This window comes from Podarcis pityusensis (genome assembly GCF_964106645.2).
Source record: "Podarcis pityusensis genome assembly, chromosome: 1".
NCBI classification, from domain to species: domain Eukaryota; kingdom Metazoa; phylum Chordata; class Lepidosauria; order Squamata; family Lacertidae; genus Podarcis; species Podarcis pityusensis.
The window spans coordinates 134,694,480-134,712,032 of NC_138028.1; the positions used below are offsets into that span (position 1 = coordinate 134,694,480).

General features: G+C 43.0%; 2 protein-coding genes across 14 annotated transcripts in view; one reads left to right on the forward strand and one right to left on the reverse strand.

Moving 5' to 3' along the window:
• Positions 1-7,436, forward strand: part of RB1 (RB transcriptional corepressor 1) — a 52,265-nt gene extending 44,829 nt beyond the window's left edge. For all 3 annotated transcript variants that reach the window (XM_081016456.1, XM_081016457.1, XM_081016458.1), the window contains 4 exons: positions 942-972; positions 2,550-2,689; positions 3,952-4,001; positions 6,311-7,436. In XM_081016456.1, the coding sequence (XP_080872582.1) occupies positions 942-972; positions 2,550-2,689; positions 3,952-4,001; positions 6,311-6,384 (295 nt within the window). In that variant the 3' untranslated portion in view covers positions 6,385-7,436. The remainder of the gene's footprint in view (positions 1-941; positions 973-2,549; positions 2,690-3,951; positions 4,002-6,310) is intronic.
• Positions 6,743-17,553, reverse strand: part of LOC308483670 (RCC1 and BTB domain-containing protein 2) — a 28,068-nt gene continuing 17,257 nt past the window's right edge. For 6 of the 11 annotated variants that reach the window (XM_081017777.1, XM_081017776.1, XM_081017773.1 and 3 more), the window contains 4 exons: positions 15,631-15,757; positions 15,375-15,514; positions 13,019-13,149; positions 9,442-10,410 (listed from right to left, as the gene is read on the reverse strand). In XM_081017777.1, the coding sequence (XP_080873903.1) occupies positions 10,270-10,410; positions 13,019-13,149; positions 15,375-15,514; positions 15,631-15,757 (539 nt within the window). In that variant the 3' untranslated portion in view covers positions 9,442-10,269. Of the gene's footprint in view, positions 8,730-9,441; positions 10,411-13,018; positions 13,150-14,159; positions 14,266-15,374; positions 15,515-15,630; positions 15,758-17,553 lie in introns of those variants that run through there. The other 5 variants (XR_013989747.1, XM_081017778.1, XR_013989748.1 and 2 more) reach the window with 5 other exon arrangements.

Genomic DNA, 17,553 nt, shown 5'->3' on the forward strand with positions numbered 1-17,553 from the left:
AAATTAGTTTAGTTGGGTCAAATAAATGAACCACCTCCAAACAGCCTATTAGAATCATGCCCAGACTAGGAACTTCACTCTGACTGGTTGAACATATGGATATCATTGGTTATCAGTCCTTGTCCGTAGCATTCTCTCCCCTCCCCCTCAGGTTTGTGTTGTAGTTTAGGGAGTTAAGAAAATGGGTTTTGATTTCTTTCCTTTGAACAGGAAATGTCTAGCTGATAAGACTTGGCACTTCCTAAATCTGGGTGAAAAGGAGCAAGTTGAGCGTTATGGGGAGTATTGTGCAACTTCCTCTTGCAAACGTGAGAGTTTTCACATGTCATGCCTTGTATATGAGGTAACTCTCATCTTATGTGAGAGTTTGGTTAAACAGGTGAAGCCAGGCGCCCCCGTAAGCGCTCCCCTGCTGCTGCCTTCTCAAAGCCCAAGTCTGGCTTCAGGAGAGAGGCGTAGGAGCTCAGGCAGGGTCCTGCAGTCCTTGTGCCTCCCAAACTTCCTTTTCTGAGTATACTGTAATGTTTCACTGTTGCTATGGCCACTGGCTAATGTGAATAAAGTTCTATCTATCTATCTATCTATCTATCTATCTATCTATCTATCCTTGTGCCTCCTTCCCAAAGGCAGGCAAGCGCTTGCCCAGTTTTAGGGAGGAAGTGGGAGGGCTCTAGGAGCCTGCCACAGCCCTTGCACCTCCTTCCCAAAGGTGGGCAAACCCGCGATCATAGCTTTAGGCAGGTGGGGAAGATGAAAATAAATAAATGGAAAGTGGGTTTCCTTCAGTTTCCATTTATTCATTTATTTATTTCCCACCCTTCCACGCAAAGCTGCCATCACAGAAGTAAAATAAGCAGAAGATGCAAGTTACCTGTAATTTTTTGGCATCAGTTTAATAGAAAAATGAGAGTTATGTTTTTATCCCATTCTTGTTTTTGCAGAATATTGGTCTCAATAGGAGAATCCTTTGGGGTGAGTTTTGTGTTTGAAATGATAATTGCTTTAAAATGGATTTAGAGTATTATGGTCAAGATGCACGTTACAGAGCTACAACATGTCCCTTAAATCTTTTTAAATAAAGAACATCTGCTGGCCACACTGGAAGCAGTGCGTGAAGCAGTTTTGTGGTTGGCTCTTTCCCCTCACAATTTGCACCCCTCAAGCTACATGTCTTCCTTCAGGCAAAAAGATACAAGAATCTGTTTTTCTTCCCCTATACTGATGTGAGACAGGAGCAGCCTGAGGGGGGCAATTTTGAGAGGAAATTTACCAACAAGGAAAGGGCTAAACACTCTCCCCTCCCCCCGTCACCTTCCTGCCCTTCTGATTTCCGCTCCATCATTAATAGCGAACTAAAGTGGTTGAATTCCAGTTAGTTTGGAAGTGAGCAGAGCCACACAAAAATAAGATACAGTCATACCTTGGTTTTTGAACGGAATGCGTTCCAAAAGTCCATTCGACTTCCGAAACATTCGAAAACCAAGGTGCGGCTTCTGATTGGCTCCTGATTGCGCAGGCGCACCGGAAACAGTAGCGGAAGCCGTATTGGATGTTTGGCTTCCAAAATAACGTTCGAAAACCGGAACACGCACTCCGGGTTTCGATCGTTTGGGAGCCGAAACGTACGAGTACCAAGGCGTTCAACTGTAGTGGTTTCTACATACTGAGTGGACCATCTGGGTTGCAGCACTCTTTCATCCTGACGTCTGGATTCCCTCATGGGCAGCCTTCCAAGGGCCACACGCCAGGGGTGAGTGGGGCTAGAAGCAAATGGTCAGGGCTCTTACTTTTGCCCCATTGGCTGCATTCCAACCATGCAAAGGTGAGACCACAGGAATCTGCCTTCCAGCCAGTCAGACTACTGGCCCCTCCATCCCAGTGAGTGGTTGCAGGTTTCCAGGGTCTCCTACAGGGATCTGCCACCTCACTTCCTACCTGAACCTTTTAGCATAGTGAAGGGTGGCAAGGAAGAGTGGCCTCCCTGCCTCTGGGCTAAGCTTGCACAAGGACTGCAGTCCTTGCTCCATGCTGGTTGGGACCTTGAACAAGTTCACAGTAAGCAAACTTCCATTCTCTCCTTGGGCTCAGGTTTTTTTTGTGTTTCCTCCCTCCATTAACACTCAGCAGCTTATAGTACAGTATCCCAGAAGGAGTGATGGTTAGAGTTTGGAGAGTAAGTGCTATGCTATTAAAAAATAAAAACAAATAAACACCAGCTCCCTATCCTAATCTATGTGAGGCTGTTTCTGGAATAAGGAAAGGAAAAAAAGATGTATTTTTCCTGCTGAGACTTTGATGAGTTAATCCAGTCTTGTGCTTGGTAGAGGTCTATTCCTGTGATATTCGACTGGAGGAAGGGAAGGGGAAGCGATCTACCCGTTTCTCCTTTGCCCTCTGAAGGGTGGAAAGACCTCTGGAGCACCATGGGAGGTTGTGATGGATCTGTTCCCTCCACAAACAGAAGGGCAACTCTGGATCAAACCCATAGTACTGTATTTCTAAGATAAAATGATGGATTTCAACTTTTGTGTGGTTCTCTGGCATTCTAGACTTCTGAAAAGTTTCAGAAGATAAACCAGATGGTGTGCAACAGAGATCATAATCTAAAACGGCATGCTGAAGTGAGCACAGCGCCCAAACCTCTGAAGAGGCTGCACTTTGATATTGGACAAGATGAAGCAGATGGAAGGTGAGCTTGTTTTTAAAGTGGTTGAATTCAGTTGTCTTCATTGATATAAAATACTTTCTAAAAGGAGAATGGAATGTTTGATTAAGTGCATGTATGTATAATTATGGCAATTAACATGTTTTATTTTTATACAAAGTGATAAGGCAGTTTCTGAATTTTCCAAAGCAGCTCTTAAGTCTTGCTGTATTTTATATTGAAATGTGGCTTGTTTCTTCTACAGTACAAATGATGACACTGGAAATTTTGGTGATGCCTCTGTGTTTCTATGGTTATATAACAGGTTTCATACAGTAAATGAAATTATGCAAATGCCTAAAGTGCAGTGTAGACTGTGTATTTCTCTCTGTGTGTACACACACACATTAAGCTTGAATGAGAAACTCTGGTTTAAATGTATTTTATATTGAAATGTGGCTTGTTTCTTCTACAGTACAAATGACGACACTGGAAATTTTGGTGATGCCTCTGTGTTTCTATGGTTATATAACAGGTTTCATACAGTAAATGAAATTATGCAAATGCCTAAAGTGCAGTGTAGACTGTGTATTTCTCTCTGTGTGTACACACACACATTAAGCTTGAATGAGAAACTCTGGTTTAAATGTATTTTATATTGAAATGTGGCTTGTTTCTTCTACAGTACAAATGACGACACTGGAAATTTTGGTGATGCCTCTGTGTTTCTATGGTTATATAACAGGTTTCATACAGTAAATGAAATTATGCAAATGCCTAAAGTGCAGTGTAGACTGTGTATTTCTCTCTGTGTGTACACACACACATTAAGCTTGAATGAGAAACTCTGGTTTAAATGTATTTTATATTGAAATGTGGCTTGTTTCTTCTACAGTACAAATGACGACACTGGAAATTTTGGTGATGCCTCTGTGTTTCTATGGTTATATAACAGGTTTCATACAGTAAATGAAATTATGCAAATGCCTAAAGTGCAGTGTAGACTGTGTATTTCTCTCTGTGTGTACACACACACATTAAGCTTGAATGAGAAACTCTGGTTTAAATGATTAAATTACGTTCTGATCTGCCGAAAGAGATTCCTTCACTCCCTGGGAAATTCCACACAGAGATTAGGTGCAATGTACACTGAAAGTCATTCGGTGCCATTTGCCAAACATGTATCCATGTTCTCATCTGGTTTGCAGTGGGAAAGCACATGCACATTTGCTGCCCTGGGGCACTAGCCAGCCAACCAGGCTTTCTGGATCAGAGTATTGTGTAACTGGGTTTTTCTCTCTCTACAGGGAACACCTCTCTGGAGATTCCAAGTTCCAACAAAAGCTTGCAGAAATGAGTAAGTTCTTGTCCCCAGGGAAAGATAGTTCTCAATATAACGGAGAGTGACATTCTCAGGAAGGGGGAAGAGGGGAACAATTCCTTAGAATGACCCGTTCCTTGAGGCATGAGCAATTGTCCTCTCAGGCCAAAGCTATTCCTCTGGGGGAATGATCTTGGTCGTGGGTGAATCAGTCATTAGGAACAAGAAAGCCGCATGTGATGGGGATACAAGACTGGTGTAAAGGTTGTGGATGCTGCCTGTTGTCTACGTAACCTTGTAGATTTCTGGAGAGGAGTCAGTGGTCATGGTGCACATTGGCACCAGTGGCAAAGGGAAATATAGCTGTGAGGTCCTAGAAGTGAACTTTAGCTTGGCAGGATGTTGAGTCAGGACTCTCAAGGTAACTGCCTCTGAGGCGCCACCAGTTCCAAGCCCAGGGACAGCTTGACAGCAGACTGGTCTGTGTGTGTGGATGAGACGGTATTGCGAGGAGGCGGCTTGGACTTATTTGGCACTGGGGAATGTTTTGGGATGAGCCAAGCCTGTACAAGAGAGGCAAGCTGCCCTTGAACCAGCATGGAACCAAACTATTGACACTTACAATATAAAGGTGGCAAAGCAGCTTTAAAACAGACTGTAGGGGGGAAGTTGATAGGAACCGAGGAGGGTCCAGTTCAGAATAAATCTTTCCGCCGAAATGAAGGTGAAATTTTGTTCAAATGTCTTTGGCACTTGGTTTTAGTCTGTGGTGCTTTGACTTCTTTGAACTGCTGCCATGCACCACTGCACTTTCAGTGCCTAGATTCTGTCTCTCCTTTATAAGGAGAGAAGCTGTGTATAAATTTATATGCCAATGCTAGACACTTCTGAGTCCGTAAGTGTGAGTTTTCGTGCTTGGTCTTAGAGGAGAGCATTGATATAAGGGGCATATGGAGAACATGGTAGACTGGAGAAAACCAGTGGGATGCAGTTAGCTCTGTCTGAATACAAAATCCATAGTAAAGGCAGGGAAGGAAGCACTGGAGGGGGCATCATTCGGTATGTCAAATAGGGCACAGAGTCCAGCAAACTGGAAATTCCCAAAGGGCAAGATTTCTCCATAGGAATGCTGCACATGGTGATACTGTGTCCCAAAGCTAATTTAGTGCTGGGGGTGTGTGCCATCAGCCCCCTGACCAGTTTGCTCAGGGCGATACTGAGAAAGGCTGTCGTAATAGCTGATTACCATACCCTCATGTAGACAGGGTATATGTGTGCGAAGAGGTAGAATTTTTGATGCACTGAATGACTTTGCCTTAGTTGTTCATGGAACTGACCAGAGGACTTCATCTTAAGTGGCACCCAGGATGCCTTTCCCCCTGAAAGGGAATCAAGGCAGCTTACAGATAAAATAGAAATAGCTTAAAACATTTTTTTGGTGGGGTGTCATTAAAACCAGTTAAACATTAATAGAATTAAAAGGTGTGCATGTATATAAGATCTATTAAAACACAGAGATCATTACAATAAAAGCAGCGTAAGGTAAAGGTAAAGGGACCCCTGACCATTAGGTCCGGTTGTGACAGACTCTGGGGTTGCAGTGCTCATCTCGCTTTATTGGCTGAGGGAGCCAGCGTTTGTCCGCAGACAGCTTCCAAGTCATGTGGCCAGCATGACAAAGCTGCTTCTGGCGAACCAGAGCAGCGCACAGAAACACCATTTACCTTCCCGCTGGAGCGGTACCTCTTTATCTACTTGTACTTTGACGTGCTTTCAAACTGCTAGGTTGGCAGGAGCAGGAACCGAGCAACAGGAGCTCACCCTGTCGCAGGGATTCGAACCGCCGACCTTCTGATCGGCAAGTCCAAGGCTCTGTGGTTTAACGGTCAGTTCCCAAAAGCCTGTTGGAATGGATTATTCACCTGCTGGCAGAAAGAAGCCAGTTTAGCCTGTATAGGGAGGGAGATCCAAAGTCTGGGAGTAGTTTAAAGCAAAACATTCACACCAATGGGGTGTTGGCCATGCACAAACAGCTGTGCAGTTTTCTAAGTCTGGGTTTCTTGATTTTGACTGTTAGTCTCCAGTGCTGGCGTTCTTGGACTCAGATGGGTTTCCTGCCCCCTTGTGCTCTTAAGTCAGGTCCTTTTAATAACGGATGCAGTCCCAGGTTTTTCTGTGCCAACTTTTCATTATTCCTCTTGATACTGTTTTTATTCATTCTCTTCACATGTCCATTGTAATGAGCACCACCTTTGTAGAACAAAGGCCGGATTAGCTGCTTATTTGCCTTCCACTTATTTTTCCTATTTAATGCCCAAAGTAAAACTGTCGTGCTTGTTTTTTAGCATCTACTCGAACCAGAATACAAAACCAGAAACTGAATGATGGAGCTGATACTTCAACCACTGATCAAAAGTGAACTTCCACATTATGTGAATTGTATGTTTTGCTGTATCTTTATTGTCTACATTATCTTGTCATTTGCTAATTTGAAATAGTTGGGCTTTATAGCCAATGTTTTATAGCAGTATGCAATATTAGCTACTTAATTGCCACATATATGGGTTTTTAAAGTAAAAAATTCTTTGCTTCCAGATGCAGCATTGGTGGTTTAATACTCTTTCGTTTTATTTATACAAATTCCTTAGAGCAAAGGCACCTGAGATTTAAATAGACAGTCAAAATGCACTTGTTTTATAAGAAATGTCATTTCAGTTTTAGACTTGCATGCACTATTTACCTATTTTATGCATTAGAAACAAACAAGCAAACAAAAAAGCAGTTCATACATAATTTAATTACACATGCAAGGACTAAGATCTACAATAATGTGTATAACTTGAACATGAGGTGTAAAAGCTTATTGTACTTGAGTAGGACTGGATCCAGCTCACTGTGTAGCCATACTACTGAAACAGAGATGCTGTACCTCATTAATATTTCCACCTTCATTCCTTTTGTTTTCAAGCACTTATTTGCTTTTTGTAATCTGGTGGGCTTCTTGAATTTTACTGAAATGTACTGATAGGCATATTCACCATTTTCTTTTCTGCAGTACAAATACTAAATGTGCTCTTTTCCATCCATATCTTGAACAAAAAAAGATGTTAAAAGCTTTCATGCAAATAGGTGGTTGAATTTTAAAGCTTAACTAGGCTATGAAAATGAAACCCTGGGGTTTTACTAGCAATAAGTTTAAGATTTTGGCTACTAAAGTTTAACTATCCTATTATAATTATGTATTGAAGCAAAGGTGACTACTGTCCATTGGAAGTATTATTCTTTATACAGATAAATATTACTGCTTCAAGGATTAATTTCACTTTTTCATGTAAGAAGGGATAGTCTTCATGTAAGCAGCAATATATAGTTTTCCTTGTAGTTATGACCTTGAATTCTCATAATCCTGTGCATTTGATTTTGGTCCTAGGATGGCATAGAGGTGAACTATAAAAATGGATTTTTTTCTCACCTTTGTCTCCAAGTATGGATTATTTTCATGCTGCATGATTTATGGTTTAGAGGGAAAAAAAACTACATTCTTGAAATGTTTATTTCAGTACAATACACATTTACAAACATTGGTAGTATAACATTAATAGTGATTTCAATGCAGTCAGATTGCTAGCAAAATCCTAGTGTGTAACTATTTTTAGGGCTTTTTCACCTTTAGTTTATTAGAGTTTTTGTATTACTACAATACAGTTCATATTCGCCTGCCATCCCTCCCTCTGCCCTCATGCCCTTTTGTTGTTACATTTTCTCTTCAGCTGTTCAGTGTTCAGGTTCACATGCTCAGATAAGGGTTAGGGCAAAAGAGTGTCAGGGCTCTGAGTTCCAGATACAAATAGGCTGGAGAGGTTTGCAGCCCTCTCTTCGGCCTCCTCCTAGCTGTGGCTTTGGGGTTACTGTGCGAGAGAGCAGTGTCTTCCTCCTTTTCTCATGCTCTGCCAAGCTCTCGCCAGCACTGGAAATGAGGGTGGAGGAGCACTCAGCTGGTGGACATGGGCAGGGACAGCAAATGCACTAGCTCCTTTGGGTCACTTTCCCATGGTTGCTGGCCAGCCAGCAGGTCCCTTTTTGGCCCTAGAGACATTGGATCTCCAAGGTTGGTCTGGTCAGGGCAGTTGTGGCAGAAGCAGGACCAAGGATCTCTTCATTCTCAGAAAGGGAGAGCTGATGCATTCTGTGGCCATGGGATGTCTTTCCAAGATCACAGGAGCACAGCCACAGTATCATGCAAAAACTCCTTAATTTGGTTTGAATGACCCACAAGGATGCTGATTTTCAGCAATAATGATTAAATAAGCAACTTTTGTAGCATTAGCTTACACTTGGCAGTAACACTTGTGTCATGCTGTCACTGGGTTGGGTGGAGTTGTCCTGGTGAGGAAGGCAGGAGTGATAAGCTCTTCAAGAAGTGGGTGCCCCCCGTTTCCTGCTCTTGCCTGCGCTTTGCTCCCCTTTTGCTCCTTCTACAGCAGAACTTGAGCTTGGTGAGTCTGGGGGGACACCCACTGTGGGGAGAGCTTATCACTCCTGCCTTCCTCACCAGGACAACTCCACCCAACCCAGTGACAGCATGACACCCTTACAAATCTTCTTTTCAGGTAAATACCAGTCGTACTTTCTACCAACGGAAAGTTTAAAAGCTCTCATAATTTACCTTGTAGACTAGAAACACCAATTTTCTTCCCCATTTTTCTTTGCACCCCATTTCACTTTGGTGACGAAGACAAAACAGTACTGTGGCCTCTCTCTGACCTAAAATATGCACACATAAGTATCAGATTTTGAAGCAGTTTTCAAGTTCCCACATACATGGAAGAGCTTTAGAAGACTAGTTCTAAAAAGACACCTTAGTCAAACACACTTGAGTATTTTCTACCAGTTTTAACAGTGAAGGAACTAGCTCCTGTTGAGATTTCCCTGTAAGAGCGTGTGATTAGAGAAGGTTAAATTTAGATATCTGAAGCCTTAGAAGTGGGAGTGGAGGAAGAAGAGTTAAGCAAAGTTTAGTAGTTAAGGGGAAGAGCTCAGTTTCCCCCAAGATCTGCGGAATAAATTTTATACAGGTTGGTAGAATTTAAAACCAGAGTTAAAAAAGGTAAGTGAACACAATCTCTTCAAAAATCCACTTGTTTTCTCCCCCAGCCAACCTCTTTTCCACTGCCCCTCCTTCTTTTATTGATGTTCTGACATATTAATGTAAACTATTTATCTGTCCTCCACCACCCACCCTTGGGTAGATGGAAGCAGAGAAGCAATTTCTGCTGCAAAAGGCACTCACTGAAAGATGACTTTGTAGCTTGCAGTACAAAAGAGGTTTACAATGCTGCTACCTGCTCCTCTTGCCTCTGAGGATTATAGTGTGTGACAGCTTAGAAATGACAACCACAGTAGAGGCTGGTATAATAACCAAATTTACCGCAGATGAGGAAAACACCAGTTGCTGGCTGTTTGTTTTTTCAAAAAAAAAGGAAAGCAACCTGCAGAAAAAACATTGTAGGTTCTGGTTGCTGAGTGCATCTCAATCCCGGTCATGAGGTTATTTGCCACTGCAGTCACTTTTGTAGGCGGCTGATAAAAGCTGGAGCTTTTATGACACTTGCTTTTAAGTGGGTTTAGATTTCTTAAAACTAGCCTAGACTTAAACCAGGGAGTAATTTAATTCCCTGTCAAAAGCCCACAAAAGCTTGCACCATTGTTGCAGCAGCGAGACTGATAGAGTGACACTATTTGAATTTCACTTAGGATAATATGGTGCTCTGTAGGGTTCAGCAAACAGTGCAGATACAATTTTAGAGAAGTCCGCTGAATTCTACATTACATGTTTGGAACACAAGCATAGGTTACTTAGTCCCTCAAACTGAAGAGGACATGAATTCTGTCCATGCCCAAGCTAAAGCCAGGAGGTGGCATCCTCTGCAAACAGAGTAGAACATAGTGAAGTGCATAGACCGAGGGGTACAGTGTCCTCTCCTAGATTTTCACCCACCAGGAGTATTAAGAGGGGGAGTTTTCCCTTACTAGGGCAGCACACTGATTCCTGAATGCTGCCAATGCAAACTGCCAAAGAGCATTTATGCAAGGTTTTTCAAAGCTGAACAAATGACATAAAGGAAGATGCAACAATATCCCGGGGGCGGGGGAGTGGTTATGAGAGTCCCGCAGCCTTTTTTGCTCCGTGAAGTTAGTGGCTATGTTTTGCGAGCCAAACCACATTCATGAGACATACTCTTTTTCCAGCACTTCGCGAGTATCCCTTCTGAAAATACCTTGATTTTCTGCAACTGCCCTTCCTTCAGTTTTTAAATGCTCCCACTTGGCTGGCTTTGCTAATGAAGTTCTTCAGAAGGTCATGGTCCATTTCTGCAAAGCCTGATGTCTGAGTAACTACAGTCAAGTGGTTTATGCAAAACCGAAAGCAAAATTCTTCTAATTCCTAGGAAGGAAATAAGTATTACATATGTTAGCGGAAATGGGACCACCCAAAATGAAGCGACATGGCGGATACATTTTCCAGGCACAGCTACAGCCCCTGCGCTGACATTTGCCGAAATTCAAAGTAAACTCTGACAGCAGCTGCCACCCATGGGCTGGTAACTCCAACTGCGGGTCATTCTATATCAAGTGATCCAGTTTTTTTTTACCTCATGGAATTCAATTTTCTTAATATTTTGTACACTTGTTGAATGATCAAAACTAAGTTTAAATCTGAAATTTTATTTTTTTATCTCATCCCATTTTTTAGTTATGTGGGTTTGAAATTAAAAAATGACAACTTTGGCCTTGCCAGACTACACAAAAACCTTGAAAGCTCAGCCCAGAATAGAGATATTTCAAAACTAAAAATACTGATCTCTTCAGAACCTTTAATATGCTATTGTCACATGATGGGCTTACTTTAAATTTTAAAGTTAAGATACAAAATTTTAAATTTTAAAAAGTGATTTAAAAATTAATATGATTTTAAAATTGCCAAATATGTATGATTTAATATTTATAAGAGTTATTTGCAAAATTTCATCTTGGGATCTCAATGGGATCACATTAAAAAAATATATTTTGTACATATATGTCTGCCTTATTGGGCTCTATTTAGGATAAATGGGTCGTCTTGGAGTAAAATATAGCAGAATAAACAAGACTTCAAACTGTAATATCAGTTACTTCAGGCATTTCTTTAGAAAGTTATTCAGTTAAAAGGTACCTGAAAAGCTAGTCAGGATTTAAAAAAAAAAAAGTGTTCTAAGGCCGAGTGATAGTTTGCTGTTGCATGATAGAATTAACGCTTTGAAAGAATCCTTGTTAGTACTTCATTTCAAACAGTCACTGGATCATAGGACTTCAGAGTTGGAAGGGACCCTGTGGGGCATCTAGTGCAACTGCAATGCCGAAATCTCAACTAAAGCATCTGAGCCCATTAGCACTGAGCCACAGTTCAGCCTCTGCAAATGCAGCCAATATTGAAAATAAAGTTGGCTCCAGTAATATGAACCATACTCAGTAACCTGAATAAGAAAAGAAAAAGCATTTGAAAAGAAATTGTTACAACAGAACTATGAAGGCTGGATCCTGGCCACCCAGGAGCAGAACTCTTCCTGCTAAAAGGCAGGAGAGAAGTGAGTTTCTCTGACTGTCCATTCCCCCAGAAGTCGGGGGGGGGGCATTCAGAACAGCAAAGAAGGTCGAGCTGGGAGCAGCAGGAAGAAGGGGGAATGGGTGAAAATTGCCTCCATGCAGAAGGAAGGAACTTGCTCCTCTCTGTAAATGGAAGGAGTCCATCCCTTAGTTAAGGAGAGTAAGTATATAGCCAACCCTTTGCTTTTTTAGAATCGTCACTTAAAGTTCTTCAATAATAATGTACCATGCACCATGAATACACAAAAACAGCTCCCACAAAGGGAGTGTTCAAGATATTTTAAAGTGTACAAGTTCTGCTGAAAATGCAGCTTTGTGGCTGAGCTATGGATTTCGTTTATTATTTTCCTTTACTTGATATAGTATATTTCAGTGCAGACAATCTGTTGTAGTGGGTATGAACAAAAAAGGGCTGGTCACTAGTGCCTGGTCCCGTGAAGACATGCACAGAAGCAAGTCTAGAAGGAAGAGGGGAAGGGGAAAGTCTGCAGCTCTCAAACCTTTCGGATAGCTATTTGATATCTTGTAAACCAGAAAAAACTGTGACCTTCAGATTAATATTTGTGCTGTACTTTCAAATGTTCAAACTTCTTTGCATCCTGTGTCTTGTCATCCTTAGAACAGCCAAGGAAGATAGGCCAGGAGTATGCTCTCCAGACTGTAGATGGGAAGATGAGGCTCAGAAAATGGTCCTTTGCCCCTGGCAGGACACATATATGTGTGCACTGCTGGAAGGGGGCTGCCATCTGACTGGGGAGAGGAGTGCAGTGGTTTGTGGGAACCTGTCCCAACCAGGAGGTAAGAATCAGAGGCAGGAGAAGCTTCAGAGCTGGAGAAAGAACAGGCAATTGCTTCCCACCCTCCCCTGCCCCACTGTCTCCCAGAAGCAGGAGAGGATGGAAGGAGGAAGGACAGAGGCGTCTTCCACGCAGGTGCCAGCTATGTGTGCACAGGCTGTGGGGAGAAGAGGCAGAACCTGGTGGAGGAAAAGTGCTCTCCAGTTGCTGCAACTGCTCCATAGAGTCCAGACCTGGGAACAGCTGCCTAGACACTACATGCATGTGCTTAGGTATCCCGAGCTGTAGAGGCGACTAAAGAGTTAACTCTGCCATGTGTATTCCTTGGACTGGGAAGCACCCCTGACAGCCACCTGGAAGGTATATTACAAAAGCAAAATTCAAACTGGGCCCCTCCTGATTCATAATCATCATTTAAATTTTAATAATAATAATAATAATAATAATAATAATAATAATAATAATAATATTTATACCCCGCCCATCTGGTGGAGTTTCCCAGCTTAGTCTCTTAGTTACCAGATTATTTCCAATACCAAGGGGTCTCAAACATCACAAGCAGCATGCCTCTGCAGGAAACTATTAAGCCTCATTGCTAAGCCTCATTCCTACCTTTGCTTCATACTTGACTGCGGCAGAAAGAAGGGCGATTGCATTCTCCTCGGAAATTCCCTGCTTGATTGTTTGCTGGCAAAGCTTTTTCAGTCTATTTTCTCGGTAGAAGGTTGCGAGGTCCAGCAGACCTGCCAGGAGAAAAGGGGGGGCAGGGGATATACGTGGCCACACAGGTTAGAAGGAAAGGAAACATTGAAGAGTTCATATTTTCAGTGGCACACAAACACCCAAACATTTAGGGATGTTTTGCACATACAACATGCTTGCTATTTGCATTCCACAATTTTAACTCATCCCTATTTTTCTAAGGTTTGTCCGAAACAGAAACTCTGGATCTTAATATTTAACTGCCCAGAAGGGGAATAAGGAGGGGAAAATGCATTTGCTATAGTCCTGTATTTCTTGGATCAAAATGGGTAGACCACAGCTTTATAGCTTAACAAGCTGCACGGCTGCTTCTTGGGGGCACTATTTAACATGCTTCCAGTTTCCCACTGGATTGGGAATCCTGGTTGTCCAGGCATTCAGCTGAATGTGCAACAGTTGCCCCCTTCAGACCTTCCTACTCAGTGGGTGAAGACCTGAGGTTGCAGCCAGGAGAAGCTTGGCTTGGTCTGCCTGGGATCAGTCAGGACTGAGCAACCCCCATCCTGATTCCTGAGGCCTATGAGCCTCTAGCAGAAAAAGTAAGGCGGACTATATGTGTTATGAAAGCAACCATTTCCTCATTCCCTTTTCTTCACACTGACTTTCGTGACAATGGCCTGCACTTCCCACCCCAAACAGAGTCTGGCAACTGCTATGAATTGCATGTTCCCGTTATATAAATTCTTTGTTGTGGGGAGTTATGTGACGTAATGCTTATGCAGTGTTCCTTTTTGAAAATGAAAAGGGAAATAATTGAGATTTCACTTCTTCTTTTACGGAAGATGTGAAATACTATTGGGTCTTCAATGTCAAAGGTCATATTATCAATTGAGCAATTATGCTGAACGCCAGCATAACTGTGATAATGTTTTATCAAAACTGCAGCCTGGGGAGAAGCAGTGATTTAATTTTGCTCAAGTATGCAAATGGTACATTAGGAAAATTAGGGGTGCTGAAAATAATCAAATAGGGGCAAAGCCTCTTAGATTACCTGCAGGTTAGTTGAGCTGTGCACCTGGGGCTCCTCCTGCCACCACCTGGGGCAGGTGGCCCTCTGGCTCCCTCATCTGGAGGGCAGGAATTCTGTACTGCTAAAGCTAATAAAAGATAAGGCTACTTAAGGTCTACTGCTCAGCTCCTTCCAATAAGCCAGGATCACTTGCTTAGAGAACTTTAAAACAAGACTGGACATTTGTTAAAAGCAAAACCAGAATTCACACCCTGTTTTATTGGGGAAAAATACCACGGATGACCAGATTATCATCAGGCAATTGCTCTTTCTGCCATGTCCCGCTTATATCACATAAAATCCAATCAGATATATCTGTGCTGAACTAAGGGGGCCTCCAAAGGAATCCAACAAAGGTTTTGCTTATTTTATCATTTATTCAAAATGTCCTGTGACACCTACAGGTCTATCCAACTACATGCACACAAAATTATAATTTACCCACTTTACCGCTAATTAAGGCCTTTCTCAAAGGCTACAAGCTGGACAAATACATGCTGATTGCTCCAGTGCATTGACTCATAAATGCATCCAATGTACTGACCCATGAATTCTCAAATACACAGTAAGGATGCTGCATGCTGGAAGTGGAAAGTTAGTGCAGCAGATTCCATTCTGAAATTCAATGTACAGGCATCCTACCACTTGCGTGGGGGCCCCATGTGCATAACTGAAATCATGTGAAGAAATCATGTAAAAAGCTTCCAAACCCCCTTTTTTCCTGCTCGCTAGCTCTCTCCCACTCTCTCCCCAATCCAGACTACAATATCCGGAGTTGAAGGTCTGGGGCTGGCAGCTGCTGCGCTACCCCATGCATCAGCTGTTAGGTGGGGAAGTTAAGCAGCTGTAAAAAGCCCTGCTGTGCCTCAGGTCTCTTCAGGGCTTCCTCTGTCTTCACTGATGCCCTCTTCCAGCTCCAGCTACAAGGACTCTCTAGCTCTCTCACACCATTTCCAAGTTTAAATTAAATTATTTCCCAATGCCACGTGTATACATGATGGTGCACAAATTGATCGCACATAAATGGGGGGACACCTATATAAACAAATGAATAATCAGAATAAAAAAGGGCTGTTCTCAAAATATATGCAGTATTAAAGAGTATCACATGCTTTTCAATACATTCAACTACTTTACATTTTAAGCCTGCTGAAATGAACTTCAGCTCTTCTAAATGAACCCATTTCTTCCAATTACCTACTGCATCTTCAGGAGGAAGACTGATGCTGTCCGTGTACAGGTATTCCAGAAAGGCTCGGTAAACGGGATAGGAGAATTCACTTATTTCTATAATTTCATCGTTATTGTTGTTTAGTACTGAACGGAAGTGCTCACACCTGAAGAATTACATACAGAAGGAAAATAAGTTACGTCACTGGCAAGCAGCTTGATTCTGGTTGTAAAACAGAACAACAAAAAGGGAGAAAAAAGGGTGGGAATATTAGTTCCATACCTAATTTTGAGAAGGACTTTATGAACATGAATGTATTTTCCATCCACTTGAAATCTCACATCTGCATTATCTGGACTGTCAAATTCCTTCTTTATTGACTGAGCTACTGTTAAGTGGTCATCAGGCTCTAAACAAGACACCAATGAATACATTTAAAACACACTGCCTCTCCCTTCGGCCCTCTGTTCACATGAACCAATGCAAAAGAAGCAGGCAACCAAGGGGACAGCCTTTCAGCCATTCTTCTCTTCAGAACATGACCCCTGGCCTGGCCACCTCGGGAGTTCTTTGCGTAACAGGAATTGTCTGTCTTGGCTTGTGACCGAGTGGTAACCACATCCTCATTTGTCACATAAGCTGCTGAAGTTCCCACAGTTTACACCCAGGCCTCAACCTAAAAAGCTGAAGAGCAGAATGGAGCAGACGCCAGCGCAACCAGGGGTCTAAGGCCCCCACCCCCGGCCAGGGGCAGGCAGTCAAGGGACCAAGGACCTGCAGGGCAGTTCCTCCAGCTCTGCCGCCAGTTCTGAGCCCTGGCTGAGCTGAATAGCAGCTTATGATGGATCTGATTATAAATACAAAGCCAAAGTGGTAACACAGAACAGCATTGAGCAAAGAAGGAAAGCGACTCCATCCCTTGTGGGGGTTATGGCCCTAATCTGTTGCCTTGGATTTAAACTGCAAGCCCACATTGCTCTGAGCTCCGCCCCCCCCCCCCCCCATTTTTCAATTTGATGTCGCTCACAAACTGCCATTATGGTTTTTCCCCCTATCCCTTGGGCTCTGGGTAGTTAGCAGAAGACAGTGCAAGAATTTCAAGGGTGGAGTTTCAGGTTTGGAGCTTGCCTGATATAAGCTAGAAGAAAAAGCATAGTGGCAGTTTAAATCAAAGGCGACAGCCATGGGAGAAAAATAACCGTGTATTGCTGTGAGCCCCTCCATCATAGGCTCAAGTTGTGTGTGTGTGTGTGTGTGTGTGTGTGTGTGTAGGCAAATAGCCTATATATGCTAAAGACACCACAGTCTCTTCTGTGCCTCATTTCCACAAACGCAGGCTAAGTGGCGGGACTCTTGCAATGCCGCCGTGCTGTGGAGTCTGGGGTGCCATGTGACACTCGTTCTCTGGATGGTGTTGGAGGCTTCCAGCACAACCCCAAAGGTCCATCACAATGGGGGGGGCAGTTCAGAAACCGGGAAGAACCTTTTGAAGCACCCCTTGCCCCAATGCTGCCTTGGCCAAGTGCCTGCTCTAAGTAGAAGGAGCAGCACCAATATCTGCCCCACACAGTTTTAGCATTCAAGGAAAATGTGCTTGAGGTACCTGCAGCCACTGAGGGGCAAAGGGAGCTGCTTAGTCTCAAATGACATAGCCATGAAGCCTCCAAACCACCTAGAAAACATAGAATGGGACACCCTTCCCCACAAAGCTATGGGGTAAAACAATATCAACAGTTTTAACAAAAAAAATGGCCCATAGCTATGGGGGCAAGGAAAGGTTTCCCCATCTCTTTATCTAGGTGGCTCAGAGCCTGCAAAGCCCCCACTCCTGGTACTCTTTATGCCAGTGTTATGGGTGAAAGAAAAAGGAAATCAAACAGCATGAAATGTCAGCAAATGGATTTTTCTTTTCTTCTGAAAACAGTCTAATTTTAAACAGAAAGCTGGAACTTAAGAAACAGGAGGGATGTGCCCGGGGGGAGGGGGGTGTCTACCTGCTCAGGAGATTTGCTGTGCTGACATTGTCTCAGCTTGTTAAAGGTAAGGTAAAGGACCCCTGGACAGTTAAGCCCAGTCAAAGCCGACGATGGGGTTGCGGCGCTCATCTCGCTTTCAGGCCAAGGAAGCCGGTGTTTGTCCACAGACAGCTTTCCGGGTCATGTGGCCAGCAGGACTAAACTGCTTCTGGTGCAACAGAACACCGTG